This window comes from Prionailurus bengalensis, chromosome B2, assembly GCF_016509475.1.
Source record: "Prionailurus bengalensis isolate Pbe53 chromosome B2, Fcat_Pben_1.1_paternal_pri, whole genome shotgun sequence".
NCBI classification, from domain to species: domain Eukaryota; kingdom Metazoa; phylum Chordata; class Mammalia; order Carnivora; family Felidae; genus Prionailurus; species Prionailurus bengalensis.
The window spans coordinates 74,564,330-74,577,238 of record NC_057349.1 but is presented as its reverse complement, the minus strand read 5'-3'; the positions used below and the strand labels follow the sequence as shown (position 1 = coordinate 74,577,238).

General features: G+C 37.1%; 1 protein-coding gene across 6 annotated transcripts in view; it reads right to left on the bottom strand.

Annotated features, from left to right (window-relative positions):
• The window catches only part of DOP1A (DOP1 leucine zipper like protein A), a 110,225-nt gene that overhangs the window by 8,867 nt on the left and 88,449 nt on the right, over window positions 1-12,909 (bottom strand). For all 6 annotated transcript variants that reach the window (XM_043592991.1, XM_043592994.1, XM_043592993.1 and 3 more), the window contains 10 exons: window positions 12,148-12,282; window positions 10,472-10,527; window positions 9,251-9,355; window positions 5,045-5,111; window positions 4,731-4,875; window positions 4,475-4,554; window positions 3,295-3,404; window positions 2,890-3,039; window positions 2,689-2,750; window positions 962-1,114 (listed from right to left, as the gene is read on the bottom strand). In XM_043592991.1, coding sequence (XP_043448926.1) covers window positions 962-1,114; window positions 2,689-2,750; window positions 2,890-3,039; window positions 3,295-3,404; window positions 4,475-4,554; window positions 4,731-4,875; window positions 5,045-5,111; window positions 9,251-9,355; window positions 10,472-10,527; window positions 12,148-12,282 — 1,063 coding nt within the window. The remainder of the gene's footprint in view (window positions 1-961; window positions 1,115-2,688; window positions 2,751-2,889; window positions 3,040-3,294; window positions 3,405-4,474; window positions 4,555-4,730; window positions 4,876-5,044; window positions 5,112-9,250; window positions 9,356-10,471; window positions 10,528-12,147; window positions 12,283-12,909) is intronic.

The window sequence follows — 12,909 nt, the reverse complement described above, 5'->3', positions numbered from 1 at the left end:
AATTGCTAGAAAAAAAATCTAAAGATATAAAATACAAATGCCATTTTCTTATTGGTAGATGTGACAGGTTCTGTCAAATTGCTATAAAAGTTTAAAATGCTTACTCTAAATTTCTGTACTTATCACGGATGGGATAACAGACTGGTACTAGTCCATGGACCACACTTTGAGTAGCAGTGATCTGGTCAACTTAAAAAAAAAAAAATCACAAGACAAATAGTGTGTATGTTGTATATCTGACATTAGGTATAAAGGCTAAGGAAAGGAGTCACTTCTCTTCCTAGAGAAATGATCTCACTAAAGAGATGACAACTGTCATTCCCAGCCCAGTCCCCAGGCAGTTGAAGCTGGTGGCTGCATCAGCACAATTGACTCAGTATGAACAATTCTGCACCAGGACCGGGAAGCTATCTGGTGGCAGAGTGATGATGAGTGCACTGGTACCCTTCAGGACACACAGGGCCACTAAACCCATTTGGTAAAGGTTATCAAAAACCTTATACAACTCCCCCCCCCCCCCCAAACTACAGATCTCCAAATGTTACTTCTAGCCCCCAATTCCTGGCTCTGCCTATATTTTAGTCCTCCTTGAAACTATAGAACCCCTTATCCACAGTAAAAAAAACAAACAAACAAACAAAAAAAAAAAACCACTAACCTGCCTGCAGCAAAATAGTCATATGCCTCAACCTTAAACACGAATTCTTAGGAAACTAGAACCAAACAATAAAATAGAGACCATATTTAGGCAAGTCCTACAACTCACTGTTTGATTTCTTTTTACATGCTGATGATGGTAATTTTTGTGTCAGAACAAACTTCTAATTCTACAGTGTTTTCCATCTACTTACACTTGGTATATTTTACCCTAACTCAACAGTTTAAGGAAAAGTATTTACTAAAGAACAACAACAATAAAGAACACAGTTTGGAAGACAGAGAAAACTTTTACATGATTTACCTTGTATATCTGGAAGATATTTCTGGTACTGGTCAATTTCACTGCTAAAAATAGCAAATGCTAATCTTTTGAGAAGCATGGCTCTTTGCTCTAGCTCCACATCACGGTTTGCAAAGAGATTAAGTGAACTGCTCTGAGCCACAGCTACACGAGCTGAAAAAAAGAATGTACGTGTGGTCATTTGAAAAAAGATTATTCTATTATTTGTTTGTAAAAATGGCTAGACACCTTATGGCTTCCAAGAGTGGGAGGAGCTTAGGGTAGAGGATTCATGGCTCCTCTCTGGGGTAGAAGGGCTGGCAAACAGACCCAGCATGTACAAGCCAGAAGACCAAAGGATAGGAATTGTGAATGTGGAAAGAGAGGAAAATTTAGAAAATCCAGAACACCAGCAATGCCATTTTATAACACCCTTTAATATTCCATGCCATCTGCCTAATTCCTCATTGCTTTAAAAATAATTTCTGGCCTGGCCCACCTAGCTCTCCATTCTTAAGTCTTGTCACTCACTTCCAGCTACTCTTCTGTAGCCACACTGTGTTCTTGCTGTTCCCCACAGAAGATCTTTGTAATTTTTGTTCCCTATGCGTGGAACACTTTGTCCCTAGACCTTCCCAAGGTTGGCTTCTTTAGTTTCAACTGTGAGCTCTTCAGGTGTTACTTAAAATCTATCATCACCCTACCTTCTTCACAACTTCTTATTCCCTGAAGTAATCTTTTTTTTTTTTTTAAGTTCATTTATTTATTTTGAGAGAGAAAGGAGGAGACAGAGAATCTCAAGCACACTCCAAGGTGGAGCTCAAATTCATGAACTGTGAGATCATGACCAGAGCCAAAATCAAGAGTTGGATGCTTAACGGACTGAGCCACCCAGGCACTCCTACTCCCTGAAATAATCTTATTTATTTGGTTAAGGTTAGCATAATGGCCTGCCCCATGTTTGTCTTTTAATAAATATTTGTTGAACAGATGAATTTGTTAAAATTCATTACCTTAAAACAACTCTGTGATCATCAGAGGAGATACAATATGCTGCCCCTTTTACAGACAGGGAAACAACAGCTTGTGCTTACACAAAATCATACAGACTCATCCAGCTTTACTGCTATTTAAGGTCATTAGTTTAGGAACTTTAAACTTAAAAAACAAAACTGGGGCATCTGGCTGGCTCAGTTGGAAGAGCATACGACTCTTGATCTCGGTTGTGAGTGCAAGCTCCACGTTGGGTGTAGAGATTAAAATATAATTAAAAAAAAAAAAGAAAACACTTTTTTCAGATGAAATACTACAGGAATCCTAATATATAAAACCAATCAAGACAGTAGAAACAGAGTGGAGAGTGATTCTAATCTTCTTGGTCCTTCCCTTTCTTCCTTCAGAAGAGAGAAACAGAGCCCCCGGATTTAGAGTGACATGTCTGATAGGTTGAATCCAATTGCCAGCCTTTCATTCATTTAATAATTACTTATTGAGTGCTTACTATGTGCCAGGTTCCATGCTGTTTGCTGTGCAAAATATTTAGAGACAAATTAGACATGGCCAAATAGCTCTACTTATTATTTATCACCATGCTGTCCTCTTTAAACTTTAACATTCCATCCCTATAGGATATACGTACAACTTGACAAAGAGCTAATTCTGAAGTTTCTAGAGAAGGACAAGGCAAACAATAAGAATGGGTCCTGATAAGGACATACATTACTTAGGTTTCATCCCATAATACTCACTCATCAAGTCTCTAAATGTTGTTTTATCATGTGTCATCAGATTGTCCATTATTGCTCTCCAACTGAAAGAAACAAGGATTATGATATGTAATTAGGATTTTCCTGTTGTTACCGGGAAAAAAAACAGTGTTCTACTTTGCAGGACAGTGGTTGATTTCAGTAAGATGCATCATCACACTGAATAAAAGCAAGACGACTTACTGATTAACACAAGAGGCGTCCATCTGAAAGAAACTGGGATCCATAAAGAGGTCAAAGGCTTCTTTTTTCCAAGCTCTCCGTGTGTACTGATACCCACTAAGACTACTAAGCAGCTGGACGCAGGCTCGGTAACTAGGAGCATTATGTGCACTAGGAGGAAGGAGGACCAGAACCACTTTAACCTATGTGTTATAACTTGAACCACCATGTTATTCATAAGTACTCACATTCCCCTAAAACAATATGAAACAGAAGGCACCATAACAGAAATAATGTGGTTTTTTTAATCATTACAATTCAAGGCAAAAATAATGCCATTTTGTGGTAATTCCAAAAATGGCATTAAAGGAACACAATTTGTTTCTAACAGGCTTTGAATTACAAAAGCTACTTTAGTAACAGTACCTGTGATTTCGGAGGTAGGGTACAACATAATGCATAATATTTACAAGTAAAGGAATAACCCGTTCCTTCTCATCACTATAGAAAACCATATCCAAAAGATGAGCCAAAACCTAAAAAACATAAGAAGTGAAATGGAGTATAATCTAACAGCTGAAAGTGACAGCATTCAGACATGGGTTTCAGTCTGTAAGAATACCTAGAATACCTTAAAATTTGAAAAATCTGAAATCAGATCTAAGTCATTTAAAAAAACTTTAATGTTTATTTAGTTTTGAGAGAGAGAGAGAAAGCATGAGTGGGGGATGTGCAGAGAGAGAGAGGTGACAGAGCATATGAAGCAGCCTCGACAGCAGAGAGCCTGATGCAGGGCTCAAAATCACTCATCATGAAATCATGACCTTAGGAGAAAGTCAGACCTTCTCAACCAACTGAGCCACCCAGGCACCCCCTCACTAATCCATTTTAAATGAATGGTTTCTGCAACTTTTAAAAATTTTTCTGTCCATTACAAATATAGGATATAAGTACGAGCAAATTTTGCTATTTTCAACTGTGAGAGGGAAGTACAGAACCTTCTAATAGAAGGTTCTAAGAGAGGTCAAGAACCTTCTAATGTGACAGTGACTAAAGAGTGAATCAAAGACTAGACACTCTATTCTCTTTCTCTGATTCAGTTAAAAGAGAGCTTAGAAATAAACTGAACTGTTTAAAGTCCCAGCTCTATCAATTAACAGCTATTTAGCCTTAGTCATATTGTTCTAATCTTTGGGAGGCATGGTATCCACATCTGAAAAGGGAAATAAAAATGACCTACAAGGCTATATAGTAGGGTATAAAAAAAGAGCATGTCAGAGGATGAATCTAAAAATCTTTGGTAAAATGTTTCATCATGGCAAGCATCATTATACCACCTTCTGATTATACTGTCATACAAAAGCACTTTTCTTTTTAAAAATCATGCTTAAAAAAATAGTGCCTGGGGAAGGAAACAATATCTAAAGTTATCACTAATATTTAACAAACTGGTCCAAATACAAAGTCACAACTTTATTTATTATAGTGATCTCTAGAAGTGCAAAATGGTGTTTCAAATTAAAAACTCCTCTGTAAGGATTACTTGCTACTCTTGAATTTTGACATTGTTTACTTGAAAGTTCATGTGAAAAAACTTGATATTTACCTCAGAAAGTAATGTCAGTGCATGGACACTATATACAGAAGGAGTTATGTTTGAGGTTTCCATTGCAGGTGATAACATATCTAAATAAGAGAAAAGACAGGTAAAGTAAAGATACAGTTAGGTCTTTTCCCACTGAAGAAAGCTACCTGCTAACATGAGGAAAAGGATGATTTTCTAGTGCTTAAAGTGCCAGTTGCAATGATTTCTTAGTAAACAGGTGCCTATAAACATAAACCTCAATCTTTGAGATCAATACCTTCAACATCAGATTCCAAATTGGTCCCATCCACCATTATTTTGGGAGAAGGCTTAACTTCAAGATTTCGTCGCAGCCATGTTGTCTGTTCTAAAGAGGAACCAGCAATGGCACCAATTGCATCCACTATTTTATGAGTCACATCCTAAAGAAACAAGGGAAAACCACTCTACGTATACGTGCGTATACACATACCCAAATACGCGTGCTCGTGCAACTTCGTAGATGGATCTTACCTGACCTTATCCTTTTACAGTTAAAGGCAGTGAGAGATACAGAGTTTTGGCAACAGCTCTCAATTCAGAATGCCTTACCTGAAGGTCTCTTTGGTCTTTCTTATTTTCCAAAGTGGGGTTTTTCATAATGAACTCATTCAGAACCCTAAAAGGGCAGAAGAGAAAAACGAACAGGAAACATCAGTGTAAAGGAAATGATGCAATCTGATTTCTCACAGTGACCAAGTGGCTCTGTAGCCTCAACTTCTATTTTATGTGTTTAATGAATGTATATATGAATATCCTATGACTTTAAAAGGAATAAACATATGCAGGAAAACGCATGTACAAAGATGTTCATAACAACATTATTTGTAAAAGCACCAAAGTGGAAAGAACCCAAAAGTCCAGCAAGAGAAGAAATCGTAGCATATTCTTACAATGAAATATGGAACAGCAATGGAACTCAATAAATTACAGCTACATGAAATTACATGGAGGAATCTTATACACATATGTTGTGTGAAAGAAGCAGACACAGAATAAAATATGTACATACAGTTTTTTAAAAAGGGCAAAATTTATCTGTGGTATTAGAAGTCCAAATAATGGTTATCTTTGGGGAGAGGGAAAGGACAGTAATGGGAGAGGACCTGAAGAGACATATGGCGTTTTATTTCTTAATTTAGTCTTGTGATTATATAATTGATATGTTCACTCTGTAATAATTTGTGGAGTTGTATACTAATTATTTGCATATTTTCCTGTTTACATTTTATATATTAAACAAAAAAAAACCCCAAAACTCAAACCCCACCAATCTTAAATTGTAATACAGAAATGGTTTCTTATCCTGTGTGTCAATATATAATAGATTAAAAATACTTTATAAATGAAAAAAAAATCAACTTTTTTTATTTGCTAAACTTCCACTCAATATTTACTCTGACTTGATTAAGATAAATTATATGCATGATCATTTCCAAACTAAATGTGAAATGATACTAAAAAGCAATCTTCATATCAATTTCTATTTTTAATTAGGAATTTTTAGAGGATCAGTGGAATGGTTGGTATTAAACAAACAAACACACAATCAAATTTAAAAACGGAATTAAGTGTCTAGTCTAACTGACAGTGTCCACCTTTTTGCTTAAATAATCAGAGTATACACCCCGGAGAAGGAGGTAGGATCTTTATTTTCTGAGAAATGAGAAAGGAAGAAAAGGCAGGTGAAGAAACAGTAAAATCCTGTAGGGAAGCTACAAGTCACAATAAATAGCTTTAATTTTTGATGAAATTAGGCAGCAGGGTTATTTGCTGAAAACTCAAAGAACTATACATATATTTCCTCTTTGAGCCTTAAGACAACTCAGGTAGGTAGGCCAGGCACCACTATCTTTGCTTGACAGATGGGAAAACAGCCTTGGAGAGGTTTACTAAGGTACCCAAGATCACAGAGATGAGGGCTGGAACTAGAAATAAGAAGAATCAGAAATCTTCATGAGTATGTAGTTTGATTTCTAGTATTTACATTTCTCTCTCATCACTAAAACTCATACACACTAGTTATATTAACCTTTGATCCAGGAAGGGCAAACATTGAGCCCACTGCTCTTTTCATTACATCTCCATTGTCTAAAACTCCTTTGGCTTTTTTAGATAACTTTCAAAATAGATAGTATGAGGGTCTGGGGATCATCATAATCCCTGAAATTCTTGAGCAGGGTCTGTGACTCACTTTGGCTGGGCTGGGCCCTCCATGTTACTCAACTACCATAGGCTGACCGGCTCTCCACCACGGTTCCTCCACCTCCCGGCAGAAGACTACATTCCCACATTTACCAGAAAACTTGAGGCCATCTCACTGAAGAATTCTCACCTTCTCTCTTCTTCACTTGAAACTCTTCTATACCACTAGATGCCAAAACAGAATTGCTAGTTTCCATAAGGACACGGAGGGCAAAAGCGAAGTCTGTGTATACAGATTCACACATTTACACATATAAAATCCCCTTCAGAACTACAGAAGATGGCTAAAAGCTCAAAATTCTTTGCACTTGGTTGAATTTATGTCCATTCAGTACAAGAACATGTTGACTGTCGCTGGCTATTAATGATATCATCGGACTGCCTGATGCAATGTAAAAAAATTGGGTAAACGCTTACTCTGTTTTTTCCTTCTTCTCCTTATATCTTAAGCAGTCCTTTTCAAACTTCAGTGTGTACTCACTCGAATCACTTGGGAATCTTGCGAAAAAAGCAGATTCTAATTGGGGTGTTCTGGGTGGAACCTTAGATTCTACATTTTTAATAAGCTCCCTGGTGATTCCAATGCTACTGGCTGAAGATCAACCTTTGAGTAGCAACATCTTAGAGGAAAATGTATCCTTCTTTCTCACTCTAATATCTGTTCATTTCCTTTTCTCCACCTCTTCCCAGCTGTCTCTGGAATGTGATGCTATCAGTGAGCCCTCTTCTCTCTAGAATTTTCTATCACTCTCCAATTACATAACACCTATGACTGGCCAGGCACTGTTCTAAGAATGTAACAAATATTAACTAATTTAATTATCATAACAACTTTTTGAGTTGGCATTATTATCATCCCTGATGGGGATGATAATATCATCTCACAGATGGAGAGGTTAAATAACCTGCCCAAGGCCACGCGGTTTAAGAACTAAAGAAGCTGGATCTGAACGCTGGCAGACTACAAAGTCTTTGCTTTTAACTATTCAACATCCTCAGATCTTCTTTACTATCTTTTTTTAAAAAGGTTTTATTTTTTAACTAATCTCTACACCCAATGTGGGGCTCCAACTCACAACCCCAAGATCAAGAGTCGCACACTCCACCGACTGAGCCAGTCAGGTGCCCCAGATCTTTACTACTAATGATGACTTCCAAATCACATTTCCTCCTGCTACTTTATACTATCATTTTCTTTTCATGATCAAACATCTTCAAAGAATACTTCACACTTTCTCACTCTAACCCTTGGCTGTTAACATCTGTGCTCACTACCTCACCAAACTCCTCTCTCTTAAATCACCAGTCCTCTCCAAATCATCAATACAGGCTCTTATTCCCCATCATCCTTCATCTCTTTGGAAGAGTTCCTTGTGCCCTCTTAACTTACGTTTGCTTCTAGAACACGGAATATAGCCGGTTTTCTTCTAATTTTCTTCTATTTCCCTTTCTATCTCCTTTGCTAGTCCCTTTTCCTTTATTCTTTGTCTTGGTCCTGCAATTCCATCCTTAGTAGTTCGTAGTCCCTACCTCCTACTTGAAACAGCATTCCTGGCCTAGCCTCCTTACCCTCTAATCCATTCTACTACTAACCTGCCACTCACGTCCCTCCTCAAGACCTACAATCACTCTCACCCCTGCCCAAGACCAAATTTCTCTTTTTTTTTTTAATGTTTATTTGAGAGAGACAGAGAGAGACAGAGAGAGTGCGAGCAAGGGAGGGGCAGAGAGAGGAGGAGACACAGAATCCAAAGCAGACTCCAGGCTCTGGACTGTGTCAACACAGAGCCCAACACAGAGCTTGACCCACGAACCATGAGATCATGACCTGATCTGAAGTCAGATGGTTGACCAACTTGAGCCACCCAGGTGGCTCCCCCCAAGACCAAATTTCTTAAGCTAAAATGTGAATCCTTCCCTATCCAGCTCCCATCTCCTTTTCCGTCTCCCCACCATTCCGTTGCCAGTGCTCTACTCTAAGAACCAAACCAGACAACGCACCGTGCCCCAACATGCCCCTCCCATTCCTGTCTCCACAAAGGCTTGCTGCTCCTGCCAACTCCATTCACTGACCAGTATTTACTGGAGACATATTATGAACAAGGGTAAGCGAAAAAACCGACACTGTCCATGACATCATGGTGCTTGCAGTTAAGTAAGGGTGACTGGAATTTGTCAAATAATCCTACAAATTAGCAACATAGATAAGGAAACTCCAAAACAGAGAAAATGACTTTCCAAGACCGTTCATGTTCAGGGTCCTGAAGGCAAATGACCCCTGTATGAAGTTCCCCATCAGGCATCCTACTCATTCTTGAAGAAACTACTATAGTAAGGTTTGTTAGTGCATTTACATTTTGTATACACATAAACACAGTTTTCTCCCTACACCCCTTTTTTTACAGGCCTCAAATCACACATCTAGTTCTATATCTTGAAAATTCCAAGAGAAGACAGAGAGAACATGTGCTCACTCAAAACATCTGCTATTCAGCAATTAGGACAATGAACATTATTTTTTTCAAAATAATATTTTTAAGTGAAATTGCTTACCCAAGTATAAGAAACTGCCCTGGGGCTGGAAGACTCAGTTGTATGGAGTCTTTCAGAAGTATCAACAATGATGCCCAGCTATCCACTAAATTGGGCACTGGAATTCTGCAAGATAAATATAGTTTTGTATACATAAAGAGAGCCACAGTTAACTTTTATTTTCTTTATATTTTCCCACAGCCTTTACCACATTTTCCTATTAGTTTCTCTGAAACATTCGCTAAATTTTTATAGGCTATGATAGGACAAAATTCTTAAAAGCTCTTTATTTTCTACTATTGTTATATAAAAAGAAAACCAACATATTTAAAATATCCGGTGTAACTTAATTAATATAGAAATTTTAATTGTGCTATAGAAATACCAGTTTTTAATCACACGGACTCTCAAAAGTAAAATACAACTGGATTAAGTCTCAGTTGGATTACTGACATCATAGTCACCTGCTCTTGGTCCTATTCTCTCCACTTATCTCTTATTTTAGTTCTTTTTCCTTCACCTAGGAGTCTTTAGTTCATGTAAGGGAGAGTTACCAATCTATCCTGAACATCAGTCTCTCACCTCTAAAGATATTCAGATTATCCTTGTTTCAGTCTGGCCTTAACCCTAACACCTATATGTATCTAAGTTCAAACTATAGGTACTCTTTGCTCTAAATCACAATCAGTTTAAATATACTAGAAAACCTGACTTTATAAATGTTAGTCATAGATCATAAACTGATGCCAGTTTGGTAATTAAAATGCATTTGCCCTCGGTTGTCCCATAAGTTTATCAAAATTGAAATCAACTGACTTCTGTTTAGGGGTCAGCTAAACACAAAACTGGAATACTAGAACGGGAAGATATTTTCTTGTCATCATTCCTAATATTAAAAAAAAAAAAAGAATCAGATTAGATTACCACATATTCACCTATATCAAAATAATAATGGATTCAGTGGCGACAAGCATGGCTTCAAGAGTTGTAATTTCTCCTTTATATTTAAATGATTTTCTTACAATTCATTGTTTCAATACTATGTCTTCAATACCCTCAGGTCTTTAGGTTTGCAGGACCTACATGGCTGTGGGTCATTAACATACCCACTGACTTATATAAATATATCCACGAAAGGAAAAATTAGCAATTTCTTGAACGAACTCAGCTGCCTTTCTCCTATATTCCAAACTTTTATACATTGTTAACGTAGTAAGGAGAGACCTACATCAGTTATCTTACCTTTGAATATAAGCATAGAAAAACTGAAGCATGCAGACTTCCAAAGAAAGGTGTTTCTATAAACAAAAGAAATCAATTTTACAGTGAAGAAAAATGCTGCCTTTGCTTTTTCATTATTGCAGCTACTCTGTACTTTACTGTCAAAACATTGAAAGAAAACAAAAACACTAGTTTGCCATTAAAAATGCCACTCAAGTCTTTCATTTAGTAGAAACAAACTTAACCTAAGAGCTATTTAAAAAGTTGAAAATGGATAGATGAAATAAAGAGTCTCAATCGCCACCCCCTGTACACATCAAAAGTTGATACTCCAGCCATTACTTTCAAATGATCCATTTACTCTATAAGCATCAATATGTTTTATTTTAATCACCTTATACTTGGTTGGTGCTATCAGAATTAGGTTGAAGATTTTCATGAAATTTGAATTTAAATCTATTTTACTACAAGTTTCTGTTAAATTAGTGTAGTTAGTTCAAATCTGAGACTAACGCCTAACATGAAGTTAAAGGACAGTGTCTAGAGTAACAGAAATTAGTAATAGGCAAGAAAATGATACTGATGCCCACGGACATTTATCAGTTTGTTCCTTTGTAGTACCAACTATCCCCTTGAAGGTTCCCCTTTATCACACAAAAATCAAGTGCCTAACAGATTCAGAACCCAGATCGAGAGCAAGAGGCAGCCGCTGGAGGGTGGTGGAAGCTGCTATTATTTGCTTCCAGGGTCCTTCATGCTTAGTCCAATGTCTGACACAAGCAGATGCTCAAAATACGATGCTGACCTGAGCTTGGATGTGCAAATTTAAAATCCTATGGCGAATGCTCCAGAGGTGATGTTACAACAGTAAGCAAATTATTAAAAGTTAATATGGATACTGGCTATTCTACACACAGAAGTATCCTCTTCCCATGGGCAATTCAACAAAAAAGATAAAACAAAAAAAAATTTAACATTTATGTTTAATAAAGCAGATATGTGTGGTAATTCTGTGAAGGATATGATTAGGTTTATTTGGCTTGGCTTAAAGTCCAACATTTGCAGGTGGTAAATATTTTCTCAGCAAATATGACCTCTCAATATTGCTAGAACAAAGAGCAGAAGTAGAGAAGTCCATAATATTACTAATTTGCAGACTTTGTATCTGCCTAATTAGAGACAATAAACTGTGAGCACAGACTATGTTACTCATTTTCTGTAGCCCCTGCAAAGCACAGTTTTGTACGCGGTCGATAAATGACATGGAGTAGAGCTAACGTTACAGCAAAATGCTAGACATTTGTCCAAAGAGAAAGGAATAAAGAAGCTAAAAAAAAAAAAAAAAAAGCAACAGTTGAGGTAAGCAGACCTTGGGCACTGGTTTATATGTTCTCCCTTTAAATGACCAGAACCTCCCCCCCCATCCCCTAAGATTTTGGCCATAAACTCTGTAACTGCCTTAGATGGTTCATATAAGAGATCTAAGCCATTAAGGGCTCTTCACGGGCTACAGGAATCATCACAATAGCAGTCACTGCAGAAGTCGATACATGTTTTTATTACAGGAGTGTGAGGGCAACATGCATTCCTCTCTGCAATCTGTAAGCATTAAAAGGACGTCACTGAACAAAAAATATCTTATCTCCAGCATTATTTCTGAAATAGAATTGTAAACAGCTCAGAAAAGCTCTTCTTACCTTGTCCTTGGCTATGGCTGGGGGCTGCTTTAAAACTTCTTTCACGGTCTGCATAACGGTTTCTGCTCTCATGACACTGATGGAGCGAACCAGTTCTACTAGTAAGAGCTGCTCTTCACTGGCTGCAGGGATGACCTGGATAAACACATCACTGCGGTTATGCACGTACGTGGGCACACAGGCCTTTTAAGAGAAATCACAGAATTAAGAGAATATTTCATGGCCTCTTTTTAATATAAAGGACTTTACAGGTCTCTTGATTAGGTAAAATATATGTACTTTTTATCAATACAATGTATACATCATTTCAAAAAATCAAATAGGACAGTAAGCTATGTCCTATCCCATATCTCACACCCTAGATCAACCATGCTCAACTCTTAGCTCTTTTTGAGTAATACACACGGCTATTTTTAACTATTTTGTGTCTTTTTTTTTTTCCCCGATTTCCTACTGACTTCCTACCTCAGAAGACAAAAACTTAGCTCCCTTACATTTTTCTCCCTATCCTCCCAACATAGTTATGTTGTAATTTTATTTAAATAAATATCCAATATTCGTATGACTATTTATGGTTGTACTATGTATTATACTGCCCTTACATTTCTTTCACTTTTTGTTTTTCCTAGAGCTAATAAACTGCTCTATTTTTGTTTGGTTTTCTCCATCTTGATCACAAATTCATCCTCAAATGCGCTAACAACTGTAAATCTCTCATTACATATTAAAATACATTAGGTAATTATTAATCTTCTACCTCTT